This window comes from Pseudonaja textilis, chromosome 5 (genome assembly GCF_049901715.1).
Source record: "Pseudonaja textilis isolate UNSWEBS1 chromosome 5, rPseTex1.2, whole genome shotgun sequence".
In the NCBI taxonomy this organism is placed as follows: Eukaryota; Metazoa; Chordata; class Lepidosauria; order Squamata; family Elapidae; genus Pseudonaja; species Pseudonaja textilis.
This window is the reverse complement of record NC_141994.1, coordinates 66,727,184-66,753,653: the sequence shown is the minus strand read 5'-3', so window position 1 is coordinate 66,753,653 and position 26,470 is coordinate 66,727,184. Positions and strand designations below refer to the sequence as shown.

At 41.1% G+C, this 26,470-nt stretch overlaps 1 protein-coding gene across 8 annotated transcripts in view; it reads right to left on the bottom strand.

Annotated features, from left to right (window-relative positions):
• Positions 1–26,470, bottom strand: part of SOX5 (SRY-box transcription factor 5) — a 1,005,438-nt gene that overhangs the window by 273,046 nt on the left and 705,922 nt on the right. For 6 of the 8 annotated variants that reach the window (XM_087935225.1, XM_087935221.1, XM_087935224.1 and 3 more), the window contains one exon: positions 15,408–15,494. The exons of the other annotated variants lie outside the window; for them this stretch is intronic. In XM_087935225.1, coding sequence (XP_087791351.1) covers positions 15,408–15,494 — 87 coding nt within the window. The remainder of the gene's footprint in view (positions 1–15,407; positions 15,495–26,470) is intronic. 8 annotated transcript variants of the gene reach the window in all.

The window sequence follows — 26,470 nt, the reverse complement described above, 5'->3', positions numbered from 1 at the left end:
TCTACCTACCTACATCTATTTATATATCTACCTTCCCAGCAACATTTACCTACCTACCTACCTATATCTATCTATCTATCTATCTATCTATCTATCTATCTATCTATCTATCTATCTAACATCTATCATCTTCTCATCTGCCTGCCTGCCTGCCTGCCTGCCTGCCTGCCTGCCTGCCTGCCTATCTCATCTATCTATCTATCTATCTATCTATCTATCTATCTATCTATCTATCTATCTACCGACCTATCTCTCTATCTACCTACCTACATCTACCTTCCTACCAACATCTACCTACCTACCTACCTACCTACCTACCTACCTACCTCCATCTATCTATCTATCTATCTATCTATCTATCTATCTATCTATCTATCTATCTATCTACTGTATCTGTCATCTAACTCTTCCCGAATGCTTGAAAAGGGAATAAAAACTAGTAGAATTAGACAGAGGAAAAAAAAAGGTAGGGCATACAAAGAGATAGGATAACTCCATTCACCTTCAGCTTTGCCCTGACTCACATCTTGCTTCAGTTTTTTTCAAACAGATGACTCCTGAGCAGAAAATCATTCTCTACAGAAAAACCATCAACCACAGAGGTCTCCAAACCTCTGCCAAGCGGTCTTGGCAACTTTAACCCTTGTGGACTTCAGGCTGGCTGAGGAATTCTGGGAGTTGAAGTCCGCAAGTCTTAAAGTTGCCAGATTAGGAGGCCCCTGCCCTAACATATTGTTTATGATGCTGCAGGACACAGTACCACGCTGTTGATATGCTTTTGCTTATCACTGTTGGCTCTTATTTAGCTTTCTAAGACACAGGAGCAGCATTTTTCATACCGGTATTTGGTAAAAGCCAATATGACATCATAATCATGATGAGGATATGGAGAACAAGTGGGAAATTATGTTATTTGCATCTCTTGCATCAGGACATCAATGATGCACAGTATGTGATCCACATCATTTAAAGGCTGATGTCATTGATGCCATCATGGAATTCTACTCTTGGGGTTCCTTAACTAGAAGAGAAGAGAAGAGAAGAGAAGAGAAGAGAAGAGAAGAGAAGAGAAGAGAAGAGAAGAGAAGAGAAGAGAAGAGTTGGAAGGGACCTTGGAGGTCTTCTAGTCCAGGGGTCGCCAACGTTTTGGACCTCAGGGACCACCAAACTCATAATTTTAAATCCCAGGTTCTGTGGGTGTGGCCTAATTTGTGGGTGTGGCTTGGTGATCATGTGACTGGCTGGGTATGGCTTGTATGTAAATATTATAAATATTTATATAAATATTGAACTTTTTTATAAAAAAGAGCAACTTTTACCCAAAATCAGGCAAAGCACGCAGGCAGATTGAGTTGCTCACAGAATCATTCAGTGATCTATCTATCTGCCATCGGCTTGCTCAGTCTCTCAAATTTGCTTGCCGTGAGTCTGCACTGAATAGTAGAACCTTCAGTCCTAAGGGAGGTTCGGCTGTGCTTAAAAGCAGAGCCAAAGATCTAAAGGCTATCTAGAAAGCAAGAAATCCAACCATTTCCTGCTTCCTAGCTAATCTGAATTTCCTGGCACAGCAGATCAGATGATGGTTGGAAAAATAGCAATTTAGCAGGCAAGTTTGCCAGGTAAGGAGTGAATGGGTAGGGAGGGTTCCCGCGGGCCATGCGGGAGGTGCAGCCTTGTGTTTCTGTGCAGCCTGGATTAATTGCTTTGGAGGGGGGGGTGCTCTGGGGGTGAGATTTCTCTGCGGCCCATCAAAATTTATTCTAGTCCAATTCCCTGCCTAGGCAGGAAATCCCATACCACTTCAGACAAATGGTTATCCAACATCTTTTTAAAAACTTCCAGTGTTGGAGCATTCACAACTTCTGAAGGCAAGTTGTTCCACTGATTAATTGTTCTAATTGTCAGGAAATTTCTCCTTAATTCTAGGTTGCTTCTCTCCTTGATGAGTTTCTTCCCATTGCCTCTTAAAATACAAGGGGTTGGACCTAGATCATTTTACATGTAAAACGGTAGTAGAGCAAGATGGGCAGCATATAGATTTAATAAATAAATAAATTCTAAATAGACCACAAAAGATCAACATTCACTGAGGGCATGATGAAATGATGGCTGATGGGGCCCACAAGCAGCAGAAGGTAAAACAACTGAAAAGGGACTAGCTGTTTAACCAGGATGGCTCTGATAGGGTTGCACATTGAAGAAATACTCCGGAAAAACGGATGCTAAGAATAAAACAATGAAATACATCTATATTTATATACTGTATTCAGTGCTCTTGAACCCCGCCATTGCTAGATTTTAACAATGTTATTTTGCATGTAGACTTTGTTATTTCAGCATTAAAAAACCCCCACTATGTTGCAAGTGAAGACAGTTGCTAGGTTTACAGTGTGGGGAGATTGAAAACGTACTGCTCTCTCCATCTGCCTCCACGAAAAACCGAAGGATGCATTCTAAGCGTATTTAGGATTCCTCGGTGGTGGAATTTTCTCTTGAAGTAAAATATGTTTGTTAGTGGAGAGTGAAAATGTGCTTTGCAAAGCTTATCTTTGAAGAAGGTAGGGTTTGTAGAGTTCCATACTTGGTTGCAGGTCTTTTTTCTCTGGGGCTAGTTTTATTCCTAAATCTGTATGTCCATCTACCTTTTTGTTTGGTCTGCAAACCATTGCATACGTTAAAGGATAGCCTAAAGGTTATCTGAGGGAACATCTCTTGCCAGTCACATCTACCCAACCCATCAGAGTGGGGAGGCAGGGAATGCTCTGGGTCCCACCCCTGAGGGAGATACATCTGGTGGGACCTAGAAGAACGGCCTTCTCTATGGTGGCTCCCTCTCTCTGGAACAACATTCCCCCAGAGATTAGAATGGCCCCCTCACTAATACTCTTCCGGAAGGCACTGAAGACCTGGTTTTACCAGCGGGCCTGGGGAACCCAGAGTGGGATGGAGCCCATCAAATGGCTAGTGTGATCTGCTGTTGTCGGGGCAGGGGGTGGGAGTTGGGGGGGTGTGTGATATCTTTTTTATTTTTTATTATTTTTTCCAGATTTTGTTCTATTGTACTTTATTAATTTATTTGATTCTTTTTGTTAGTTTTTATCATTTTTTTTTATTTTAATTTTTTGTATGGTTTTACATTGTGTAAGCCACCTCAAGTCGCCATGGGTGAATAGGCAGTAATATAAAATAAATAAATAAATAAATAGATAAACAGATAGATAGATAGATAGATAGACAGATAGATAGATAGGTAGATAAATAGAAAACAAACAAACAAACAAACAAATAAATAAATAAAATAAATAAATAAAATAAAGCTAGGGTACCTGCAGGGGTGCGATTCTACTGGTTCAGCCCAGTTTGGGTGAATCAGTAGCTCCAAGAATCAGCTGTGAGCAAACCGGTTTGCTCCGACAATCAGCTGTTGGGCCCACCTGTTCACTTCAGCTCTATTCTATGTGTTATATCCTGGTTTTCAAGCTCAGCTGATTCGCACGGCACAGCGGATTGCCACGCGTCAGCTGTTAAACACGCAGAGATTGCTGGAGAAGATCAGTAGCAAATGCTCTGCGTGCGCTCACTGAACCGGATGTTACCCCGGTTGCATCGCACCCCTAGATACCTGGATAGGATAACACAAATCATGGTAATGAAAAAATATATGATATTATGTATGCACCACCACATTGTGATGCAAATCCTGGCTGTTCATTGATGTTGTGTCTCAACATCGGACTCCAGTTTGTAAATGATCAGGTTTGGTTGTGAGATGGCAACACACATTTTATTATCTCCCCTACCGTCTTCCTCTGCCCTGTAGATGACTCTGGGCCATACAGTGTGACCAACCATCCCCACAGAGCAATACTAGCTGCTGGTTATCTACCAGGCATTGTTAAAAGTGTTAAGCAGGTGGCAACAGCTGGTCAATTTTGGCTGAACTCCAAGCTAAGCAAGATGAGCCTTGGTTAGCATTTTGGATGGAAGACTGATTGAGAACTTCTGGGTTGTTTGTTAGACTTTTTTTTTTACTAAAGAAGAAAAGATACCAACAATATTTTTCCATAATGCTGCGAAGAAAACTGCATGGATGTAATCACTAAGAGTTAAACTTGATTTCATGAACATCATCATTACCAAACTTATATGCCATTCACCACTCAATGGCTATGGGAAGTGCACAACCTGCAAAACAAAATCCCAACTCATAAAAGATATCAATAAAGTAGAATATTTGTAACTCAAGGTTGAAATGTGGGGACCTTGGTGGTCTCTGAGCTTGGTTGTTTTCTTGCAGACGTTTCATTACTCATCTAAGTAATATCATCAGTGCTAGTGACTTCGGGTAATGAAACATCTGCAAGAAAACAACCAAACTCAGAGAGCTTCAAGATATTTATAGCCTCTTAAAAGATAGTTATAACCTCTTGAAGTACTCAGTGCAGGATCCCTGACTAAATGACCTCTCTTGTATAAATCTCTGCTATTTAGGACCCCTGCTCTGTGGAATAGCCTTCTTCTAGTTTAAAGCACATTTCAATGTAAATGCAAATACATTTTAGCAATGATCAGTGCTTAGCAACACTTTCACTCAACTCCCCCTTGTGATAACTCAGGAGGGTTCCAACACCACTAACTTATGGACACAGATATATTTTTAATGTTTTGATAGTTTACTGCGCTTGACTTTTAAAATTGTTAAGTTTTCTTTCAAGGCATATGACCGTGTATTTTAATATTGCATACTGTCTGAGGATGCACAGCAGGAGCGATGGTATAGAAAGGGCTAAAACAACAGACGGTAGGATAAAATAAAGGGAAGTCACACAGAACGAGGGCTAAGAAAGGCGCGAGATAATTTCCCATTTCAGCAAGAATGGCATCGGATCGATTTCCACCCCGCTCCTGAAAAGAACGCATGCCAAATTCGAAAGGGGATATTATGGGGGAGAGAGAAAGAGAGAGACAGGGAAAGAAAGATCCCCACAGCATGGAGCCAAAATCTGGCACCGGTAACTGCAGGTTGTAGGGATATCTCAAAATCACCTTCCACTATTTTGGTGATGGGCTGAATTATACAACATTACTGTAGGCTTTTGTTACCGCTGTAATATTGCCAGATTTAATAAGGAGGGATGGCATCCAAACAAAACAGCGCCTTATTACCCTGTGCTAATTTCAGCAAGAGAGTTAAACACTACCTTAATTGTCTCCTACGGAATTAAAGTGCACGTTCCATCTCCCTATTGTATGGGACTACCATGGCTCCCTTTCTGAAGGGTTTCTCTGGTCCACAGACCTATTTAGCTTTAGAAACGCTGCACCCTCAGCTGAGACAAATGCTGAAGTCTCTCTGGACCTTCAAAGTTTTGGCTGGGCTCACACTTGTCTGAGACCGGCGTCAATTAGCTGCTCAGAGTCTAATACAGATTAACAGAGTTGGAAGGGATCTTGTAGGTCATCTAGTCCAACCTCCTCCCACCCAAGCAGATCCAACACCATTTCTGACAGATGGCAGTCCAGTCTCTTCTTGAAAGCTTCCTTTTTATGCTTTTTCTTCACCAGGAACATCCCATTCCAGATCTTCATTGATCACATTTAGCACCGACTTCCTCTCAACATAACAATTGCCCGATCTGACTTAGAGTGGAAGGTGTGTTTGGGAAACCTTGGGAACATATCCATTAAAATCAGATTCTAAATCAACACTTGAGATTTCCTGGTGGCAAGGTCCAGTTCCAATTCCTGGCTCGGGATTCCACAGGAAGAAAATAAAATGAAACGGGCCTTAAGATTTGATTCCATAAAAGATTCAACTACAAGCTATCAGGCCAGTTAGCAAAGAGATGTGTTGAACCTATGCAGAAACCGCCCCACTCAATTTTAAAAATAAAATCTTTGCTGTTTAAAAAAGCAAGAATCCATTCAACATTTCATGTATTAAGATTTACTGAATAAATCCACATTGGCACAGAGAAAACGAAACCAGCTCTGGGTCTTCCATGCAAAAGCATGCATAGGTCATTCCCCCTTTCCCAACAGGCCAACCACAGTCCACTACGTCCACCAGTCACTTTGGTTCATTTTGTTATGAGAACCGGCCAGTCACGCTGTGACATCTGCTCTGGGTATCCTTACTGTTAACTGACTAAGACAGTCCTCAACTTAAAACCATTTGTTTAATGACCATTGAATATTGCAACGGCACTGAAAAAAGTGTCATGACCCATGGTGTCATGTTCAACATTTGGACGCTTGGCAACTGGCACGTACATAGGATGGTTGCTGTGTTCCAGGATCATATGATCAACTTTCAGGAACTGTCGTCAGGCAAAGTTGATGTGGAAGCCAGTTTCGCTTAACCACTGCATGTCACTAACTTAACAACACTTAATAACCACATTGCTTACCAACAGAAATTTTGGGGTGAGTTGTGGTTGTAATTTGAAGATTACTGTATTTTCTTTCCAGCAAGCTTATTAGCATCATTTCTTGGCATGGTTAGCTTTTTCAAGGATTCCACAGTTTTTTTAAAAAAACTCTTGGAAGTAACTATACAGCCTAGTCCTCAGTATTACATACCATTCATTTAGCGACTATTCAAAGTTATGATCGTTGCAGCATCTCTGTGGTCACAGAAATGCAATTCAGGTGCTTGGCAACTTAAGTACCTACGCTGTTTAATGATTGAGTTGCCAGACCCAATTCTGGTCATTATATGATTTTTCTCCTGAATGAATAGAAGTTAGAGACAGGAAGCATTTTGTCCTGTCTCAATGCTCTATGCCAGCGATGGTTAACCTTTTCGGCACTGTGTGCTGAAACTGGAGCGTGCATGTGCACGCCGGAGCACCAGAACCTGGAAGAGAACAGCTGGCTGGTGCACATGTGTGCAGCGGCTAGCGGCACTTCCAGGTTCCGGTGCGTGCATGAACACCAGACAACTGCTCTCTTTCAGGTTCCACCATGCGCATGTGCGCTGGGCAGTTGGTCAAGACCAGCTGTCCGGCACGCATGTGTGTGATGGAACCTGGAAGAGCAGCTGGTGATGGCAGGCATGCCTACAGAGAGGGCTCTGCATGTCACCTCTGGCACGCATGCCATAGGTTCGCCATTATGGCTCGATGCATTCAGACAAATGGCTGAATGGAGCCAGATTCATCCTCTTTGGAAGCGCTAAGGCTGGAATCCAAGTATTCCCTGGCAGTTGGCAATATGTCTCCTAGCATTTATAACAAGGAGCAAGAGTAGAGAACTACTGATGTAAATAATATACCATGAACCAAAGATATAATCTGCAGTACATACAATAGTCCAACTATTGCGTACTGTATCAGTCCCATTCATGCAGTCAAGATGACTCACCCAGCACAAAATGAGACCCAGGCAGACAAGTAGCAGAGACAAGAGAGAGAAAGAAAATTTTTATTTGTTTTCCTTACGATTGTTGAAAGTATGAATGGACAGAATGAAAAGCCGGATAGAAATAGCTGAAAAATTATAGACAGGCTGGACAGCGGTGCCCAACATGAATTATGTTAAAGGTCAGACAAGGGAGAGTTAAGGAAGGATCACAAAATGCAGGGAACAGCCAAGTCTCAATCAATAGAAAAGGAAAACCAGATCCAAAAAGGATATCAAGGAGAAATAAAACTACATTTTTTCTCCTGCCAATCAAATCTGCCTAAATAATTCTGGTAGAAGAAGGAGAAGACACAAATGACATATCAACATTCCTCCAAGCGTTTTGTGGTTTGAAACTGGTTAAATTAATTGGTCACCTACTCAAATCAATATTAGAGTATCTAACACAACAGCCGTGAAGAGATATTGCAATTTTATTTACAGATATTCATAAGGATGTCATCCATTTAGATCAGGGGTGTCAAACTCAATTTCATTGAGGGCCACATCAGGGTTATGTTTGACCTCATGGGGGCTTGGGGGCGGACTTGGCCAGGGTGGTTTTGGATAGCATGATGTCACATGTGTTGGGGGCGCATGTGTTGGCCAGAGGGCTCTGCCAGTGAAAACGGGCTCCCAAACTCCGTTTTCATCTGCAACAGCCTCTTGCAATCTTCTGCCAGCAAAAACAGAGCTCGGGGTGGAGGTGGGGCACGATGGCCCTCGTAAGCTCCATTTTCACGGGCAGAGACACTGCAGGCCAGTCCTTTGCTATTTCCAGGGCGGCACTCAGGGCCAGATCTAAGCATGCCATGGGCCGAATCTGGCCTCCGGACCTTGAGTTTGACACCCTTGATTTAGATCAGTGGTAATCAACCTGGTCCCTACCACCCACTAGTGGGCGTTCCAGCTTCAATGGTGGGCGGTAGGGGTTTTGTCCCCTACTTTATAAATCACCAATTACTGTGGAACCGGTGGGAGGTTAGAGAAAATTTTACAACAAACAGAGATACAAAAGTGGGCAGTAGGTATAAAAAGGTTGACTACCCCTGATTTAGACGGTAAAAATTTAAGAATAACCTCGCTGGATCAGGGTAAGACAACTTTTAATCCAGTATGGTGTTTCTCAAAAGGCCAACAAGATGTTTCTGGTGTGCTTGCAAGCAAAATAATGGAGACCTTTACCAGTGTTCCCTGAAACTGGACCAGAGGTGGTATTCAGCAGGTTCTGACAGGTTCTGGAGAACCCGTAGTGGAAATTTTGAGTGGTTTGGAGAACTGGCAAATGCCACCTCTGACTGGCCCTGCCCCCATCTATTCTCTGCCTCCTGAGTCCCAGCTGATTGTCTGGGTCTTCTTTTGTTGCCTTGCACAGGAGAACGGAGCTGGAAAGCAGGTTAGTGGGGATGGGGAGGGAATGGGGATTTTACAGTATCCTTCCCCTGCCATGCCCACCAAGCCACATCACACCCACCAAGCCACGCCCACAGAACTGGTAGTAAAAAAAAAAAAATTGAATCCCACCACTGAACTGGAACTTGGAAGCATGTTGTTTCTGATTCAGAAGAAACCTAGTTTCACTTGGGCCTATTCTTCATGGCTTTATTTAGTTCAGAATAAATAAATACATTGGCTGTTTTCTAGGTAAATTCCTGAGAGAAGGCATGACGCCATCACACAGGGCATGACATCATTGTGCAAAATTGTCCCTCTCCCCCCCTTTTTTTTGCTTTCCCAACTGAAAAAAAAAAGGAAAATAAATAAAAAGAACAAGGCTGACAATCAAAGAAGCCTGGTCGTTCTGAATCCATCTCACTGCAAGAGACCTTAAATAGTTCCACATCTGCAAAAGGGCTGCTGCTTCTAAAGCATTTGAGCTGCATTAGCCCAAGGTTTAAAACTTAAACATTATCCTACTGATTAGCCTCCTTATTTCTGCTTCTCCTTCTTTAAAAGCAGATCATGCCAAAACCTTCAGACCTTTGATTCTAGCTTCCAGATGACAGGCTCCTAAAGTAGCACATAATTGATTACTCTTCCTAAATTGAGAAGAGCCCCCTTCACCCTAACCCCCCAATCATGCTTACTTTCTTGGTCTTCCAACTTGTCTGGTATTACTTAAATTGAATTATCCATTCCAGCCCATAGACAGATTCTGCCTAGATTCTTTATCTCATGATTCCGCATGTCACCTAACAGATTATCCTTTTTAATCCATACATGGAATCCATGTAACATGTGTCTTTAATTCATAGACACTGATGAGCTATAGTGTCACTGAACAGATTATTTCTCTTAATCCATTATCGGCAGTTATAAAAGTGGATTTAAAAAAAAAAACTGGAAGAAAATCCATACGGCCTATCTTTAGTTTAGGGCAAAGTAAATATTGTCAGATATGAGAGGCAGCTTGATCTAAATATCCATTGCTGATGCTTTGAACCACACCTTCCAAGCACACACTGATTTTAAAACTAACAAGGATTTAATAGATGGGGTTTAGGCATGTTCAAACCAGAATTTCTGCCTGCATTGTGTTCTTTTAAATCTGGAGTTAGAGAAATTTTGAATTTTGTCCAAGACAAAACTGATCACAATTGGATGAAATTGATGGTTAGAGTCAGGTAGCTAACCAGAATCTACATGAAAGGGTAAGGCAATTACATATTATACAGAGTTAGCAGAACAGATGTGGGCTTCTGTATCTCTGACTCTGAAAACTCTGTCCAAAAGCTATATACAAACTTGAATCAACAATATATTAAGTCTAATTTCTGGTATGAGAAGAAACATTTTTAACAATATTTAGTGACCATTCAAAGTTACAAAAAAAGTGACTTATGACTGCTGCAGAATCCCCCTGGTCACATGATCAAAATTCAAATGCTTGGCAACTGGTTCATATTTAGAATAGAGTACAATATCAGAGTTGGAAGGGACCTTAGAGGTCTTCTAGTCCTGCTTAGGCAGAAAACCCTACACCACTTCAGACAAATGGTTATCCAACATCTTTTTAAAAAATTCCAGTGTTGGAGCATTTACAATTTCTGGAAGCAAGTTGCTCCACTGATTAATTGTTCTGACTGTCAGGAAATGTCTCCTTATATCAAGGTTGCTTCTCTCCTTGATTAGTTTCCATCCATTGCTTCTTGTCCTGTCCTCAAGTGCTTTGGAGAATAGCTTGACTCCCTCTTCTTTGGGGCAGCCCCTGAGCGATTAGAAGACTGCTATCATGTCACCCCTAGTTCTTCTTTTCATCAGACTAGACATACCCAATTCCAGCAACCCTTCTTTATATGTTTTCGCCTCCAGTCCCCTAATCATCTTTGTGGCTCTTCTCTGCACTTTTTCTAGAGTCTCCACATCTTTTTAACATTGTGAAGACCAAAACTGGATGCAGGATTCCAAGTGTGGCCTTACCAAGGCCTTATAAAGTGGTATTAACACTTCACGTGATCTTGATTCTATCCCTCTGTTTATGCAGCCTAGAACTGTGTTGGCTTTTTTTGGCAGCTGCAGCGCACGGCTGGCTCATTATTTAAATGGTTGTCTAAGACTCCAAGATCCCTCTCGCAGTTACTACTACGCTATATTTATGATGGTTGCAGTCTCCTGTGACCATTTTTTGCAACCTTTGTGGCAAGCAAAGTCAATAGGGAAGCCAGATTTTCTTAACAACCGTGTTACTAACTTAACAACTGCAATGATTCACGTAATAGCTGTGGCAAGAAAGGTTATAAAATGGGACAAAACTTGCTTTAACTAATGTCTCACTTAGCAATCAAAATGTTGGGCTTAATTGTGGTTGTAAGTTGTGGACTACCTGTATTGCAAAATGACGAAGCCAACTGAATTTCCAGAGAAGGAGAATTTTGATGCCACAATTTCAGGATCACCTCTGAAAAGCTAGAATCACGTACATTTGTGCTGCTTGCTAAAAACAGGTAGCCTTTCCTACATGTTTACGATAATTTTCACCAAAAAATGCTAGCCAGGCTCCATTTCACAAAGGAGACACATGCAACCCCCGAGCAGCATAATGGGCTTAAATGCCCATTATTAGTGACTCAACACAAACCAGAGCTAGCATCATTGACTTTGCTCTTCTGAAGGAAACAAGGCTTTGAATTAATCCCAAATGTGTATATATATGTTGACAGGGAGAAATATACAACATATCAAGTGAGTTTTGATACCTTGTATGTTTGAAATTCCAGAGCTTCTCTAATACACTTGGAATATGTTCTTGATTAAGAATTCTCACTTCATGAATTTGTGAAATTCAGCACAGACGATGTTTACAGTGATTTTTTTTTTTTTTGGTTCAGCTTCCTCACACAGAGATCCAAAGCTAGTATTGGAAGAAGAGCATTCCGACAGATATTTCACCATAGATATTATATTTTTACTTTCATAAGCGATCAAGTCGGCAGTCTGCAGATTTAGGATTGCTATCATGATTGCGATAGGATTGGACTGCCCAATGTTTATTATGGAGATCACATAAATTGTAATACGGTATGGGGTTCATTTTTTGTAACAGGTATTTTGTTTTATAAAATGTTTGTGATAGCAATAGCATTTATAGACCACTTCACAGTGCTTTACAGCCCCTTTCTAAGTGGTTTGCAGAGTTAGCCTATTGCCACCCAACAATCTGGGTCCTCATTTTACCGACCTCAGAAGGATGGAAGGCTGAGTCAACCTTGGGCCGGTGAGGACCAAACTCCCGGCAGTGGGCAGAATTAGCTGGCAATACTGCATTCTAACCACTGTGCCACCACAGCTCATGATCATTTCTATTAACCGGTAAAATTGATCCGTGAAAACATGAATACCAGGAGCAAAACACATTGCTCTCATGCAAGTGAAAACGTAGTTTTCCCTTAATAGGCCGCTGAAATTCCACCTGTTATTTTTTTTTAATGTGCATCACACACACTCTGCAACCCTCCTTTTGTTTTTAATCCATTGGCTTTGCTATCATTTTAATATGGTTTTTAATGTTGCTTTGATTTCTGATTAGAAGGCACCCAGAGTTTGTTGTAAGGTGGGCAGCTATCCAAATGTTATTTTATTTTTTTGTTAAATTTATATGCTACCCCTCTGACTGATAAAGCACCCTTCAAATAAATAAATAAATAAATAAATAAATAAATAAATAAATAAATAAATAAATAACTTTCAGAATTTCTCTTCCAGAATCCCTTGGCACCATCCATGCAATATGTTTCACCAAATTCACATCACACAGACAATAGGATTACCATAAAATGCAAACCAAATAAATGTATAGTAATGTTCTAACCAAGGAGCAGTTTTAGGTACAACTTATCTTATCCACTTACAATTTAGTCACCTTTTGAAGTTACAAGGGGACTGAAAAAAGTGATGTATGATCATTTTTCACAAGACTGTTGTAGCATCCCCGTGGTCATATGACCAAAATTCAATCACTTGGCAATTGGTTCATATTTATGACGGTTGCAGTGTCCCGGGGTCATGGGACCTCCTGACAAGCAAAGTCAATGGGGAAGCCAGTTTCACTTAGCAACCATGTTACAAGCATTTGTTCTGACCAAGGCTTCCGAGACTGTAATTATGTACATGCTTATTTTGAAAACAAGTCTTGTTTTACTGCAATGCTGGGAATTATTTTCATTCCTAGCCGGTAATCAATTTCAAACAGTCTCTCGAGATAAGCACCCACCTTTCTTTCCTGCGAAGCGCTGCCAATAACAGAAGTGTACAATGAACTAGAAAGAAAACCAACTGAAGTACAAAGAGCTTCAAGAATGAATCTGAACTGAACGAACGACTTTTCTTCCTGCAAAGGTTTCATCATCTTTGCCTGTCCTTTATCCCTTATGGGAGGAGCAACCACTTCCCAGCCTTACTCCCAAGTCGCCCCTTTTGTTTCAGCTGCTGTCGCCTTCTCGCAGCTCTGTGCACACGCACACTGGGAACAGGTTCCCCTGGGTCCTCTGCCTCGCTACTCCCAGACTCCAGAGGCTTCAGAGGCAGCACCGCACTCCCAGATGGTCCTGGCCCCATCTCTGCATCGGACACAGGACCTTCGTCCGAGTCCTCTCCAGACTCCCGGACTGGTCCCCGTTCTTCCCCACTGTCCGATTCCGCTGCTATCTGCACAGGCTGCCTGCAAACCACAACAGCTTTTAACAACTGCAGTGATTCACTTAACGATGCTGGGAAGAAAGGTTATAAAATGGAACAACACTCACTTTATAATTTTGGGCTCATTTGTAGTTGTCAGTAATGGACCTGCATGAGAATGTTGTCAGGAGAGGAATTAGGCCTTGTCTGGGGGAGATAGTCTGCTCTGCAGAGGTATGCTTGCCCTCTGACCCCCTTCATTGTTGTTTGCAACTGAGATTCTTCTCCAGCATCTCATGAATCTCCCTTGTGAAACCAGATCCTTGTAGCAGGACTCTAAGATGGACTCTTGATTTCCTCTTCCTGAGTACCTCTTTGATTCAGCCTTCAGCCAGCAAATTAAGAAAATCAGACTACAAACAAATGACTGTTTTATCTGTAAGAGGCTTCTCATCAGAGATTTTCTAGTCCACTTCTCACAGCTTTTTCTCTACATTAGACCAGCCATGCCAATTACTTAAGAGTGATTTATAGTAATTACAGCAGTAAAACAGGATGCAAGAGGAGGTTGCGATGTCTCCTCATTGCTGTCATTAATACTCCTTTGATTAAAGGAAACCTAACAGGGTAAAACAGCAGGGAGAGGGATCTTGAGCGTTGTAAGTTGGCCTTCTTTTAGGACACAAGCCTTGGCAAACGCCTGAAAAGGCGACTGCTGTTTTGAATCTTATCAACATGTACATTTCTTTATTTTCATTGGATGCTCACAAATTTGATTCCAACGTTCCTAGCTGCCAGCGCATGATTTTAAAGTAGCAATCTACCAGAAACTTTTTAGTAAAAAGTTGTATTTATGTGTTTTTTTTTTTTAAAAAAATACAATGTGTATAAAATTGTATCCGTTATGACTTATGTGCTGTCCCCTTGGACAAGTCTTCTTCCAAAGATGAGAAACTAATTTTAAGAGCAGGAAAGTACCTTGAGATCTTGATCAGATAAATTTCCTCTACCCCAATTTTCAATCCTGCGACAAAATTTTGAAGCAAAGCCCACAAGCAAAGTCCCCATGATCTAAGTAACATTCCAGACAGCAAAGAGATAGAGAAATGGGTCTATATTTGTTTATTTATCATATTTATACAGCTGCTGAAACAAAGATACAAGAGTTTTAGTTTTAATAGGACGATTTGATTGCTTTTTGTACCCTATGACTATTATTAAGTGTTGTACCTTATAATTCTTGACTCTTAAATAAATGTATCTTTTCTTTTATGTACACTGAGAGCATTTGCACCAGGACAAATTCCTTGTGTGTCAATCACACTTGACCAATAAAGAATTCTATTCTATTCTATTCTATAAGGCCATTTTTTACCATGTCCTAATCTCAGATGAAGAAGAGCAAAATGAAGTGAAAAACACATGACTAATACAACTCATCATATTTACAGGTAGATCTTAACTTACAACAGCAGCTGAATATACGATTTCCATTGTTCAGCAAGGCAGTTTTTCAGTGAGTTTTCTGTATTTTACCACCCTTTTGCCACTGTTGTTAAGCAAAATCATTACAATTATTAAATGAATAATGCAGTCAATAAGCAAATCTGGCTTCCTCCATTGATTTTGCCATCTGGGAAGATTGCAAATGGTAATCATAGGAGATTGCAACTGTCATAAATACAGGCCAGTTAGCCAAGCGCCTGAATTTGATCATGCGACTATTGGTATATAAGTTGTAAGTGTGAAAACCGGTCATTCATCAATTTTTTTCAGTGCTGTTGTAATTCCAACTCTAAACGAACGGTTGTAAATTGAAAACTATCTGCACTCCAATTTCTTTTCTTTTTCTTGCATTCTATTCTTTCGTGAATAGAAATAAGTGTTACCTTTTATTTCTCCAAAGTTGCCTGATCCCATGGCAAGGAGCTTGTCTTTCCAATCTTTTGATAGTAGTTTTTCAATACTGGGGGTTTCTGAATGAAGAGAAAGAGAGAGAGAGAGAGAGAGAGAGAGGAAGAGAGAGAGAGAGAGAAAAGGAATCAACCTGACTGATAACACAATAGAACTCATTAAAAGTCTATCTGCTAAAAATAAGTGCAATTCCCATCACGGACCCCAGTTCATAATGATTTCATCAACATACTGATAAGAGGAGAAAGTATGGTTAAAAAAAGAGAAAGAATGCTGTTTTGTCACCTGCTGTTTCAAAATCATTAGCCTTTCCTCTTTCTGAACAAAGCTGTTTCCCGATGACAATGGGCACACAGAAACCTGGTGTATATTGTTTTTCAATTTAGAGAACAAGTTTCTGCTCATAATAGATGCTTGTCAATTTCAGGGTGTTAGCCCGCAGTCAAAAAATATAATTATGTTGATAAAATGCACAGGGCAGGGGGGGAGGAGAGGGGGAAAAAAACAAGGCAAAGAATTAGTGACTAAATCTGCTACATGTAATTATATCCCTCGGTGTGTTTACAATTACATCCACTTTACAATGTGTTTAAACATAGTGTGGTGGTAAGCATGCTGTGGCAAGGTTTTTTTTTTTTCCCTCTTCAAACCCCTCTCCATTGTAACACACTCACAACAAACGAATAATAAGTGCAGCAGTGGTAGTAATAATCCAAAAAGAGCTCAGAATAGTAAAGGCCGGCTGTGCAGTGCTTTGAATTATATTTGAAAAGGGAGCTTCAGAATGTGTGAAAATGTGGCCCTGTTTGCAACTCTACAGCTGTTCCCAGGTTCTATTCCCGGGCAAAGCTAGGAAAAGACATGGCTGCTTTAAAGAGCTGCGGATGAGGGGCCCAGCTCTGCCTTTTGCATCCAGGTAAGTCTAGGAAATGTTACAGCTGCTTTAAAGAGTTGCAGACAAGAGGGCAAGTCTGAATGAAGTCCATGTAGAAAAGGGGTGTCCAACTCGCAATGACACATTGTTGTCATGTGATGTATCACAAGTTTCTGCCCCCTTTGGTAAATCGGGGGTGGGCGTGGCCAGTGTATGATGCATCCGGCCCACGGGCCACGAGTTTGACACCTCTGATCTAGGCCCCAGAGATCTTCTAGTCTAACCCCCTGCTCAAGGCAAGAGTCCTTATACCACCCCACTCAAATGATTGTCCAGTCTATTCCCAATTAGTTCCACTAATGGAGCATCCACAACTCCAGGAGGCAAGCTATTCCACTGATTAATTGTTCTTACTGTCAAAATATTCCTCCTTAGTTCTAGGTTGGGTCTCCACACATTGCTTCTTGTCTCAATCTCTGATGCCTTGTTCTTGGTGACAGCCCCTCAAGTACTGGAAGACAGCTATCATGTCCTGTCAATCCTTTTCTTCAATAAGATAGACATGGCTGTCATATGTTTGAGGCTGCAGACCCTTCATCATCTTTGTTGCTCTTCTCTGCAGGCGTCTAATTTTTCTGCTTCCCCCAATGGCCAGGCTAATACCTCCAGAAACAAGGTTTGAAGACAATCTAACCTTCCCTTGTTTATTTTTATTCTTTCAACCTGGAAATATACAGCCCATCAGGATGGGAAGGCAGGATATGTTACAAAAGGGGCCTTTTTGGTGGTGGCCTCTTCTCTATGGAACATCATCCCTCCGGAGGTTACACTTGGCCCACACCCTGTTGCTTTTCTAAAAGGCCTAAAAATGTGGGTTTTGTCAGTGGGCCTGGGTACCACACAAATGGAGAGAGAGCCAATCAAGTGGTTGATTTGATTGTGTTGTTGCTACGATAGGGGAATGGGACAGGGTTGTTTATAGGTATTTATGTGGAGGATTTTTAAATGTTGTAAGTGTAGGAGATGACTAGGCTGAGCCGGAGGCAAGAGTCAAACATGTCATAAGTCCCCAGGGGTTAGTTTCTACCGGTTCTGTCCCCCTCTGTAGAACCAGTAGCTCTGAAGAGAAGCAGACATAGAACCGGTTCTATGTCTACTGATGCTTTTGCCCACCCGGGCTGTTACCTGATCTTTATTTCCTGATTTTTCAACTTCAGCTGCCGAATGAGGCACAGCTGCAGTTAAAAAAGCAGGAAAATAGGCCTGTTTCAAAGGCTGCTTCTCTGCACTCAGTGTGCTGATGATGATTTACAGGCGTGCAGCTCGCAGCGTGCAGGGAAGCACATCATAAATCACCAAATTGTAAGTCTGAAAAAGATCTTAAGTCCAGCCCACCATGAATTCTTTATCTACAGCCAAATTGCTTTGAAATTTAGTAGCTCAGATTCTTGTACAGAGCATAAGGTTGCAATAAATCTTTATACTCATTTGAACTGCCTGAATCTTCTGATTTCCCCAGGTGCTTGACACAAAGCTGCCTGGAGTCACCTATGTTTGAGCCGGGCAGCCATATATATTTATTAAATAAATAAATGTAAGTATGTGACTAACAGGCAGGAATCGATTGAAGATTTATTGTCCATGAATTTATTCCATAGATTGACCTAATAGCCATTAATATGGGGATGGGGGGAATTAGATTTATGAATCTAATTTCATTTATACACTCTCTAAGTTAGTGTGCTAAAAAAATACAGAGAATAACCCCACAAATCCTTAAAACAAAGTCTGCACAATTAGATTCTCAGTGTTGGATCAAATGGACTAGAAATAGTAAGCAACGCAGAATGAGTACATTGCTTACTTCACTGTTTCTCGACCTTGGCAACTCTACGATTGTAAGGACTTCAACTCCCAGAATTACTCAGCTGCAATGTTGAGTGGGCAATAGTAGGAGTTGAAGACTGGGGATTCTGGGAGTTGGTCCATCCATCTTAAAGTTGCCAAGGTTGATAAACATTGGCTTACTTAAAAGTGTTTCTAATTTTATACATTTTATCCATAAATAGTTTCATCATTCATAATTTGTTGACTGTCTTTGCTTCTCCCACAAAACTTTTTTTTAAAATGTTTCTTGCAATGATAAAGTACAAAACCTAATACAACCCACAGAACATTTAACCTCCAAACAATGTGATTGTATAGCCTAATCAGCAGTTAGAAAGATTCACAATATAATAGCTTTCAATCCCGCGATTAGTGTTGCATTCAGATAGAAAATGGAGTGCAGTAAAATATAAGTGCTCCAGTATGTTCCATCTAAATAACAATCGCCACAGTGGCTACCTTTATCTTACAACATTTAACCACTATCCCCCACTTCTGTGCTCAGGTCTAATTTGAGCCAGTATTTGTCTAAACAGCCCTACTTGGGAACTGAAAGGGAGTTATATGTTAACTTTTCAAAGGAACTGTCTAGCTTAGAGACTGCACATTATTAGCAGCTGGTAAATTTCCTCTCCAGAAAGACAAGACAGAACAACAAAGAAAGAGAGACGCAGGCAACAAATTGTTGATTAAACTGTCTAATTTTGTTTTCCTTGTTTTGTTTTTCAGAACTGACATCTCTACACTAAATGACAGATAAAAACCAGGAACAAACTGCTAAACAATCCAAGGGTTATTTTGTTTAGCCTGCTGCATGAACCTCGTCTTTTCCTCAAATGTGGCTTAAAGTGAAATATTTGAAGCTGATTGATGAGTAAGCTCACGAAATAGTTCCATATCGAATTCCCCCAAGGCTTTGATCACAGTAGCATCCTCAGCCTAAATATATTGATCATGTTACAAGAAATTGGAACCGCTTTATTTTGGGAAGGGCTTTGGACTTGTAAATAAATTGAGTTAAACAGTCAACTTCCAAGTTTAATGTAAAACGTGTCATATTTTGAACTTGAAAATTATGACACAATGGATTAAGAATAGCGCATGTTATCCTTCTAGGGCATTTGATTCCCCTCTGCCTTGTTCCTTCCAAATTTAAAAATTGCAATCTGTTGACTCCCAACTTTGAATTTTTCATGATGGAGAAAGTGTGCGCAAGATTGTTGCTCTACGCTAAATTTGTATGTTGCATGTTCTTGGTAGCCATTACCAGTCCAAATCCTGTTTAAGTGTGATGCATGGGATATCGTGCAGGTTGTCACTTTCGCCCACTCAACTTCAAGATCATCTATGGGCATTGACGAAATCTTGGCTTTGGATAAGAGAAACAAGGAACTCAAGATGCAATTCCGGAGAAATATTCCTCATCTATGTTTATAACAGTAAGCAAGATGGGGTGGCTTCTGGCCCTTTAAAGAGATGCTACCTCTCTTTTTTTTTTTTTTTTTTGAAGATAGCATTGGCTAGTTCATGGTATGGGGATTAAACCTGAAATCATAGGTGAAATGTGCAGAACTCACTGGTACCACATTATACAGTATTTTAGTGAGATCGTTTCAAAGGTGCTTTTTTTTTTTCAAAAGGCAACTGGACTTCATTGTTGTTGTTTTTTTTCCTTTGAAAACATTTCACTTCTCATCCAAGAAGCTTCTTCAGTTTGAACTGAGCTGAACCGAAGAAGCTTCTTAGATGAGAAGTGAAATGTTTTCAGAGAAAAAAAAGGGGGGGGAAGTCTAGTTGCCTTTTGAAAAAAAGCATCCTTCGGACAACCATCCTTCGGGCTCCTGTAGTGACCTGAGCTTTTTTGCCAGTGAAAACGGACTCCTGAGCTCTGTTTTCAGCTGCAACAGTCTCCTGCAACCCTCTGCCAGCGAAAACAGTGCTTGGGCCCTCCCCACCCCACTAACCTGCTTTGCAGCTCCATTCTCCCGTGCAGGGCAACAAAAGAAGACCCAGCCAATCAGCTGGGACTCAGGAGGCGGAGAATAGATGGGGGCGGGGCCAGTCAGAGGTGGGATTTGCCGGTTCTCTGAACTACTCAAAATTTCCGCTACCGGTTCTCCAGAACTGGTCAGAACCTGCTGAATACCCACCTCTGAATCAAACCAATGAATGCAATGAAAAGTCAGCCATAAGCATAAAAACAATTAAGACTACATTTTGAAGGCAATAGGAAAGTAAGCAGCTTTCTCCAAATCATAAAGTGCTAATAATGTTCCACACTGTGGTAAGAATGCTCATCTAAGTGTTGCAGGAAAACACAATGATGGAACTGATGAGATATCCTTCTTTAACAGCACCGTTGCCAGATGTTAGCCAGATGCAGAATTTTCCACCCAGTCTATACGGACGCAGAACAAGTAAATATGGGCACTTCTACTGAAAGTGGCATTGAGAATTAAAGAAAACCTTTTAGCAACCTTGAATAAGTAATATAAACATCGCTATTTCCTTTTTGTCTTTCTGCTGTTGCTTCAAAAAAAAAAAAAATCCTTGAGCGGTAAGTAAACAGGCCAAGCATACTAAAATATTTGCTGTGGAAGACTGTCAGTCATTAAAAGCTAACAAACCTTCACAAAGCAGGAATGCGGCAAAATAAATCTATTCTGGATTAACAATAGGCTACCGATCCCACTGGCACCATTTTGCTTCTAAGCCTATTGTAAGCAAGGTCCAGGACAAAGCCTTCCTCCTACGGCTAGACAAAATATTCACCTTTGAGCACTGATAAAGAAACAGCAGACTTTGAAACTTGTGTTTAAAGCAACAGTAACCTGATTTAGGATGTCAGAAGACCCCAGTCAGTTGCCATAGCTCAACAGCACTGGAAATGCACTTGCATTTTCCTTTAAACAAATGTAGCCTCTGAATAGACAACCTCGTTGATGGGCAAAACTACCCAGGGCCATTTTCAAAATGGCACTAAGGGATTTATGTACTAGTTCATAGAACTCCCAGTTATTATTATCCATCTTGAGCCACGATGGCGCAGTGGTTAGAGTGAAGTACTGCAGGCTACTTCTGCTGACTGCCGGCTGCCTGCAATTTGGCAGTTCAGATCTCACCAGGCTCAAGGTTGACTCAGCCTTCCGTCCTTCCGATTGTTGGGGGCAATAGGCTGACTCTGTAAACCACTTAAAGAGGGCTGTAAAACACTGTGAATCAGTATGTAAGTCTAAGTGCTGTTGCTATTATGGGAATGTCACATTAAGAACCTTGGGAATTCCTAAGGAACATTGGTAAACGAATAGGGATGGGAGACAAATTTGGTTAGCTCACTTTTATTTATTGTTCATTTACTAGATTTTTATCCTGCCTTTATTAGCAATTTGAGGTAGCAAACATGCATAGTACTCCTTCTTTCTCCTATTTTCCTCACAACAACCGCTTTGGTCCAAAGTCACCCAGACAGCTTGCATGCCTAAGGTGGGACTAGAACTTACTATCTCCTGGTTTCTAAGCCAGTACATTAATCACTACACCAAATTTGTTCTCTTTTGAATCAAAATAGACCTAATTCACAGATGTTCCTCTAATTCTCACATCAAAATAAACATTTTCTGAGTTACATATTATCTCAGTTGTTGTGCTTCAGCTACCCAACAGAAAAACACACTGAAATGTGTTTTTAAACATTTTCTGAGTTACATATTATCTCAATTGTTGTGCTTCAGCTATCCAATAGAAAAACACATTGAAATGTAGATTATTAAAAAAAAAATAGGACATGCCAAATTGGGAAGAAAGAAAACCCAAACAAAATATTTGCTTTTCTTATTAAACTGTCCCCGGGTTATTAGTATTAAATTAAATATGAATATTTATTTACATATTTATATTTAGGTATATAAATAAATATTTATAGAAATATTATACATTTATAAATATAAATTAAAAATATTAAATGTAAAAAGAAAGATAGAAATTAAAATGCATGTTGATTTCCATGCCAGTTTTTTTAAGTGCAAATGAATACAAACTTTGGCTTGGTAGTCTTTAGGTAAAGCGCAAATCTGTTGTATAGCATATAGTTTGTGAAATCTTGTCCCTTTGCTTACCAAGATTTCTCCAATACTGCAGGTGTGAGTTGTGGAAGAGAAGAGATTTGAGTAATTGCTACTTATATGTATGAACTGTTTGTTTTATTTATAGCATTTAGATGGCCATCCAAGTCTAGAACAAACAGGCTCTGGGCGGTATACAATAAACCACTAAAACAAATAGAGACTACCAACTAAAAACTGATGTAAACAATCTATCAGGGATCAGATACTCAATTAAATTGCAATAATTTATTCATAATGCTTCTAGACAAAAGCACCATTCAACCTGACCCTAATGCCAGAATAATAAGCTAGATTTACACTGCCTGTCTATGACCCTGCAGCAGGGGTAGGATTCAAAAATCCCAGCAACTGGTTCTCTGCCAGATTGCTGGGTGGGCATGGCCTACCAGAACTTGTGGGAGGACCATTTTTCATCTTCCCCAGAGTCCAGAGGCTTCCCTTGGGCTTCTGAGAGGGTGAAAACAGCTTCCCTGGGCTCCGGAGTCCCTCCAGAAACTGGAAACAGAGCCCATTTCTGGACTTCTGGAATTTTTTGAACTACCAGAGCTTCCATGTGGCTCCTGCACTTAACATGCATCCAAAATGGGCTGCATGGAGATGCTTAGGAGGGGCGAGATGGTCGGTTCAACTACCAGTTCGTGCAAACCAGATGTAAATTTACCACCCGGTTCACTCAAACTGGTCCAAACCGTCTGAATCCCACCCCTGCCCTGCAGGATCTTCAGTGCAACAGCAGAATGGAAATCTTTCTAGCCTCTCAAAAAACTTTTTTTTACATTTACCGGTGCTGTTAAGTCAGTATGAGCCATGGTGGCATAGAGGTTAGACTGCAATACTGCAGGCTAGCTTACTGCTCACTCTAGTTCGACCCTGAAGCTCCAGCTCAAGGTGGACTCAGCCTTCCAGCCATCCGAGGTGGATAAAATGAGGACCCAGATTATTGAGGGCAAAATGCTGACTTTGTAAACCACTCAGAGAGGGCTGTACAGCCAGTATGAAGCGGTGTGTAAGTGCTATAGCTAAGTCCCTGCTGCTCTGAGAATTCCCTTGCTCATTCTCTTTTAATGAGAAAGACTTTTTTCTTAAAAAAGAAAAGAAAAACCTTTATAAAACAATTCTTATAGATGACATTTTGTGGTGGACAGAAATCAATCTGAAGATATCTGGATATCTACCCTGTTTCTCCAACAATATGGCCTCCCCCAATAGGAAGTCCCAGCATATTTTATAGGCATGAAATGAAATTAAGCCCCTCCCCCCAAATTAAGGCCTATATTAAAACATGTGAAATGGGGGGAATGGTGTGGGGGGGTTGCCGTTAGGAAGTACTTTTGTTGCACACCCGGATATGGTGCTGCCTGCGTTGACCTCAATACGAAGTGCTCCACCAAAGCCGAGGTCAACATCCAAGCCGTCGCCGCCCGCCCACCCAAAGATGCAAGGGTGGGGGGAATTAAGTCACCCCTGAAAAGATGGCCTAGCCATTTTTTCGGGGCTCAAAAAAAAAAAAAAAAAGACCCGGCCTTATTATATGAGAAACACGGTAGTTCTATATGGAGGCATTCAAATTCCAAAGGTCATTTGTGTCTATTTCTCATTATTATTCCCCTAGTTATGACTCTGTATATTGGACCAAAAGAAATTTGAAATAAATTCTAAAGTTCTCAGAAAATGATATTGACTCTCCCTATCCGCAAGAAGAGACAACTTTTGGAAAACAGATAAATTTGAGGGTTAGTAGATAGCTGCCCCGTGGAACAGGATTTGGACAGGATGGCTTGGTATTAAGCAACCAATTTTGAATGGGAATAGGTTTGTTTTAAGATTGCAGGAAGGGAGGGTACCCTAAATAATCAGACAACCAATAATTTTAAAGTAGTCATTTACTAACTTAGGAGATAGGAGGAAGAGCTGCAGTGATGGCAGTGATTAGACAAGAAACATCTTAACCCACAGAAGAAACATGGATGGAGAAAGACATACGTGCTCTGAGATTTACAAGGTTCTGTTACTATAATCCAGGGCTCTTCCAACTTGGCAACTTTAAGAGTTGTGGATTTAAGCTCCCCAAATTCCTCAGCCTTTCCCTTGAAGTTGCCATGTTTGGAAACTCCTGATATAACATTACAATTAAGGTACTGTTGGTACTCATAGTTTTGATCTTCTGACTGGGCTACCTCAAAGGACTGGTGGCTCTAATGAAAAATCTATTTTCAAGGATTTAACATTTCCAACATTTCTAGGGTGAGGGTACATGTTTGGGACTCTTATGATCTCACTCTTTCACCAAAAATATAGAATGCAGCATGGCAGGTTGCTCTGTAGAGCAAAGACCTGGTATATCAAGTGAGCAAGTTGGAGTCCCAATGTCTCCAAATCTGGCAGGAAAAGCAAGACCAGCTGGGATTCAATCGAGGCCATATTGAATCAGATGGACTAGTGACCTGACTTGCGTTCTTGAGCTATCTCACTGACTTGGCTTCAACTGGCATAGCTAGGCAGCAACTGAGAGCATCTAGTCGAGATCTAACCTTCTGATCAACAGGGATTTTGTCTGCCAATGCAAGAAGATCTCTAATCTCGCTATCAACCTTCTCTTATTCCACTTATTATTGCATTTTTCTTCCCCAGAGCGCATTGGCCTTAGCTCTTGCTACCATGCCCATTTTATTCCCATACATTTAAAACATGGTCAACCACCCTGGGAGTCCATAGAAGAATTTGATGAGCTTAAGGTCACCTAACCATCATCATGGTTGATTGGGCTATGAAAAATTGATGACCTTCAGACTTATTCCAGTACTCTAAGCCCTCTACTAGCCTGCCTTTTCCCAGCTATCTCTGGCAGCATCAAGAAAAAAGAAGAATCTGGTGGAGAGAGAGAGAGAGAGAGACAGAGAGAGAGAGAGAGACAGACAGACAGACAGACAGACAGACAATCAGACAGACAGATAGACAGACAGACAGACAGGATCACCGTCCTTGCCTTAAGATTTGAACTCTCCCACTGCTGTTGTTCTACCAAAGCTTACTCTATTTTGGTTCATTAAGACCCTGTTCCTCCTTGGCTTTCCTGCCTTTAGCATTCTCTCTCTCTCTCTTCTCTCTCTCTTCTCTCTCTCTTCCTTCTTTCTCTCTCTCTCTTTCTTCTTTCTCTCTCTCTCTCTACTCTCTCTCTTCTCTCTTTTTCTTCTCTCTCTCTTTCTTCTCTGTCACTTCTCTCTCTTCTTTCTCTCTTCTCTCTCTCTTTCTTCTTTCTCTCTCTCTCTTTCTACTCTCTCTTCTCTCTCTTTCTACTCTGTCTTCTTTCTTTTTCTTCTCTCTCTCTCTCTCTCTTCCTTTCCTCCATGTTCCCTTTGACAGCTGTCTTCCCATCATCCCAACAGGTGCTATTAGTCCCTGAACAAAGGGTGAGGCTTTTAAGCCACTGGCTGTTGACAAGTGAAAAGGAAACAACTAATGGCTCGGCACTGCTCTTCTCCCTGAGTCGCTCAGCCAACGGAAATCGCTATTATTTTTATTTATTAGTTCTGCGGCACTGTCCTCTAACCTGCCTTTGCCCACCCGCCTCCGCTGCCTTCATTCCGTGACAGCCTGGAGCATTTTAACTTTTAATAATAAAAAGTGGGGGGGGGAGAGCAACCCCCCAACAACCGAGCAAGCTTTTTGGGGGGTAAAGTGCCTGGCTAATGAATGTTGTCCATTTAGAGCTGGATAATTTATGATGTCAGCAAAGGTAGGAGGGGGAAGGGAACCGGCATCAGGATTTAGGATGTTGTTTCATAGCAAGCACTAAAAGAGGCCAGCAGAGAGGAAAAAAGAAGGGAAGAGAGGAAAAAAGAAGGGAAGAGAGGAAAAAAGAAGGGAAGAGAGGAAAAAAGAAGAGAAGAGAAGCAAGGGAAGATCCTAAGACAGAGGTTAGGCTGGGTCTTTCCTTCATGAAGATGTGGGAACAAAGAAGATCTTCATTCACGCTAGCAGATAACTTTAGAGGTTGTCTGAAGTCCTAAGGTGAGCCCTTAAACCTGGCTCTGTACCGTGGTGAGGTGTGTCGCTAGAACTCTTGTGGCACGTTTTGATCGTTTAACTGATAGTTGCGTTTCCATGCATTTTACTTAATCTTCTCTGTGTTTTGTTGTATTCTGTAAGCCAC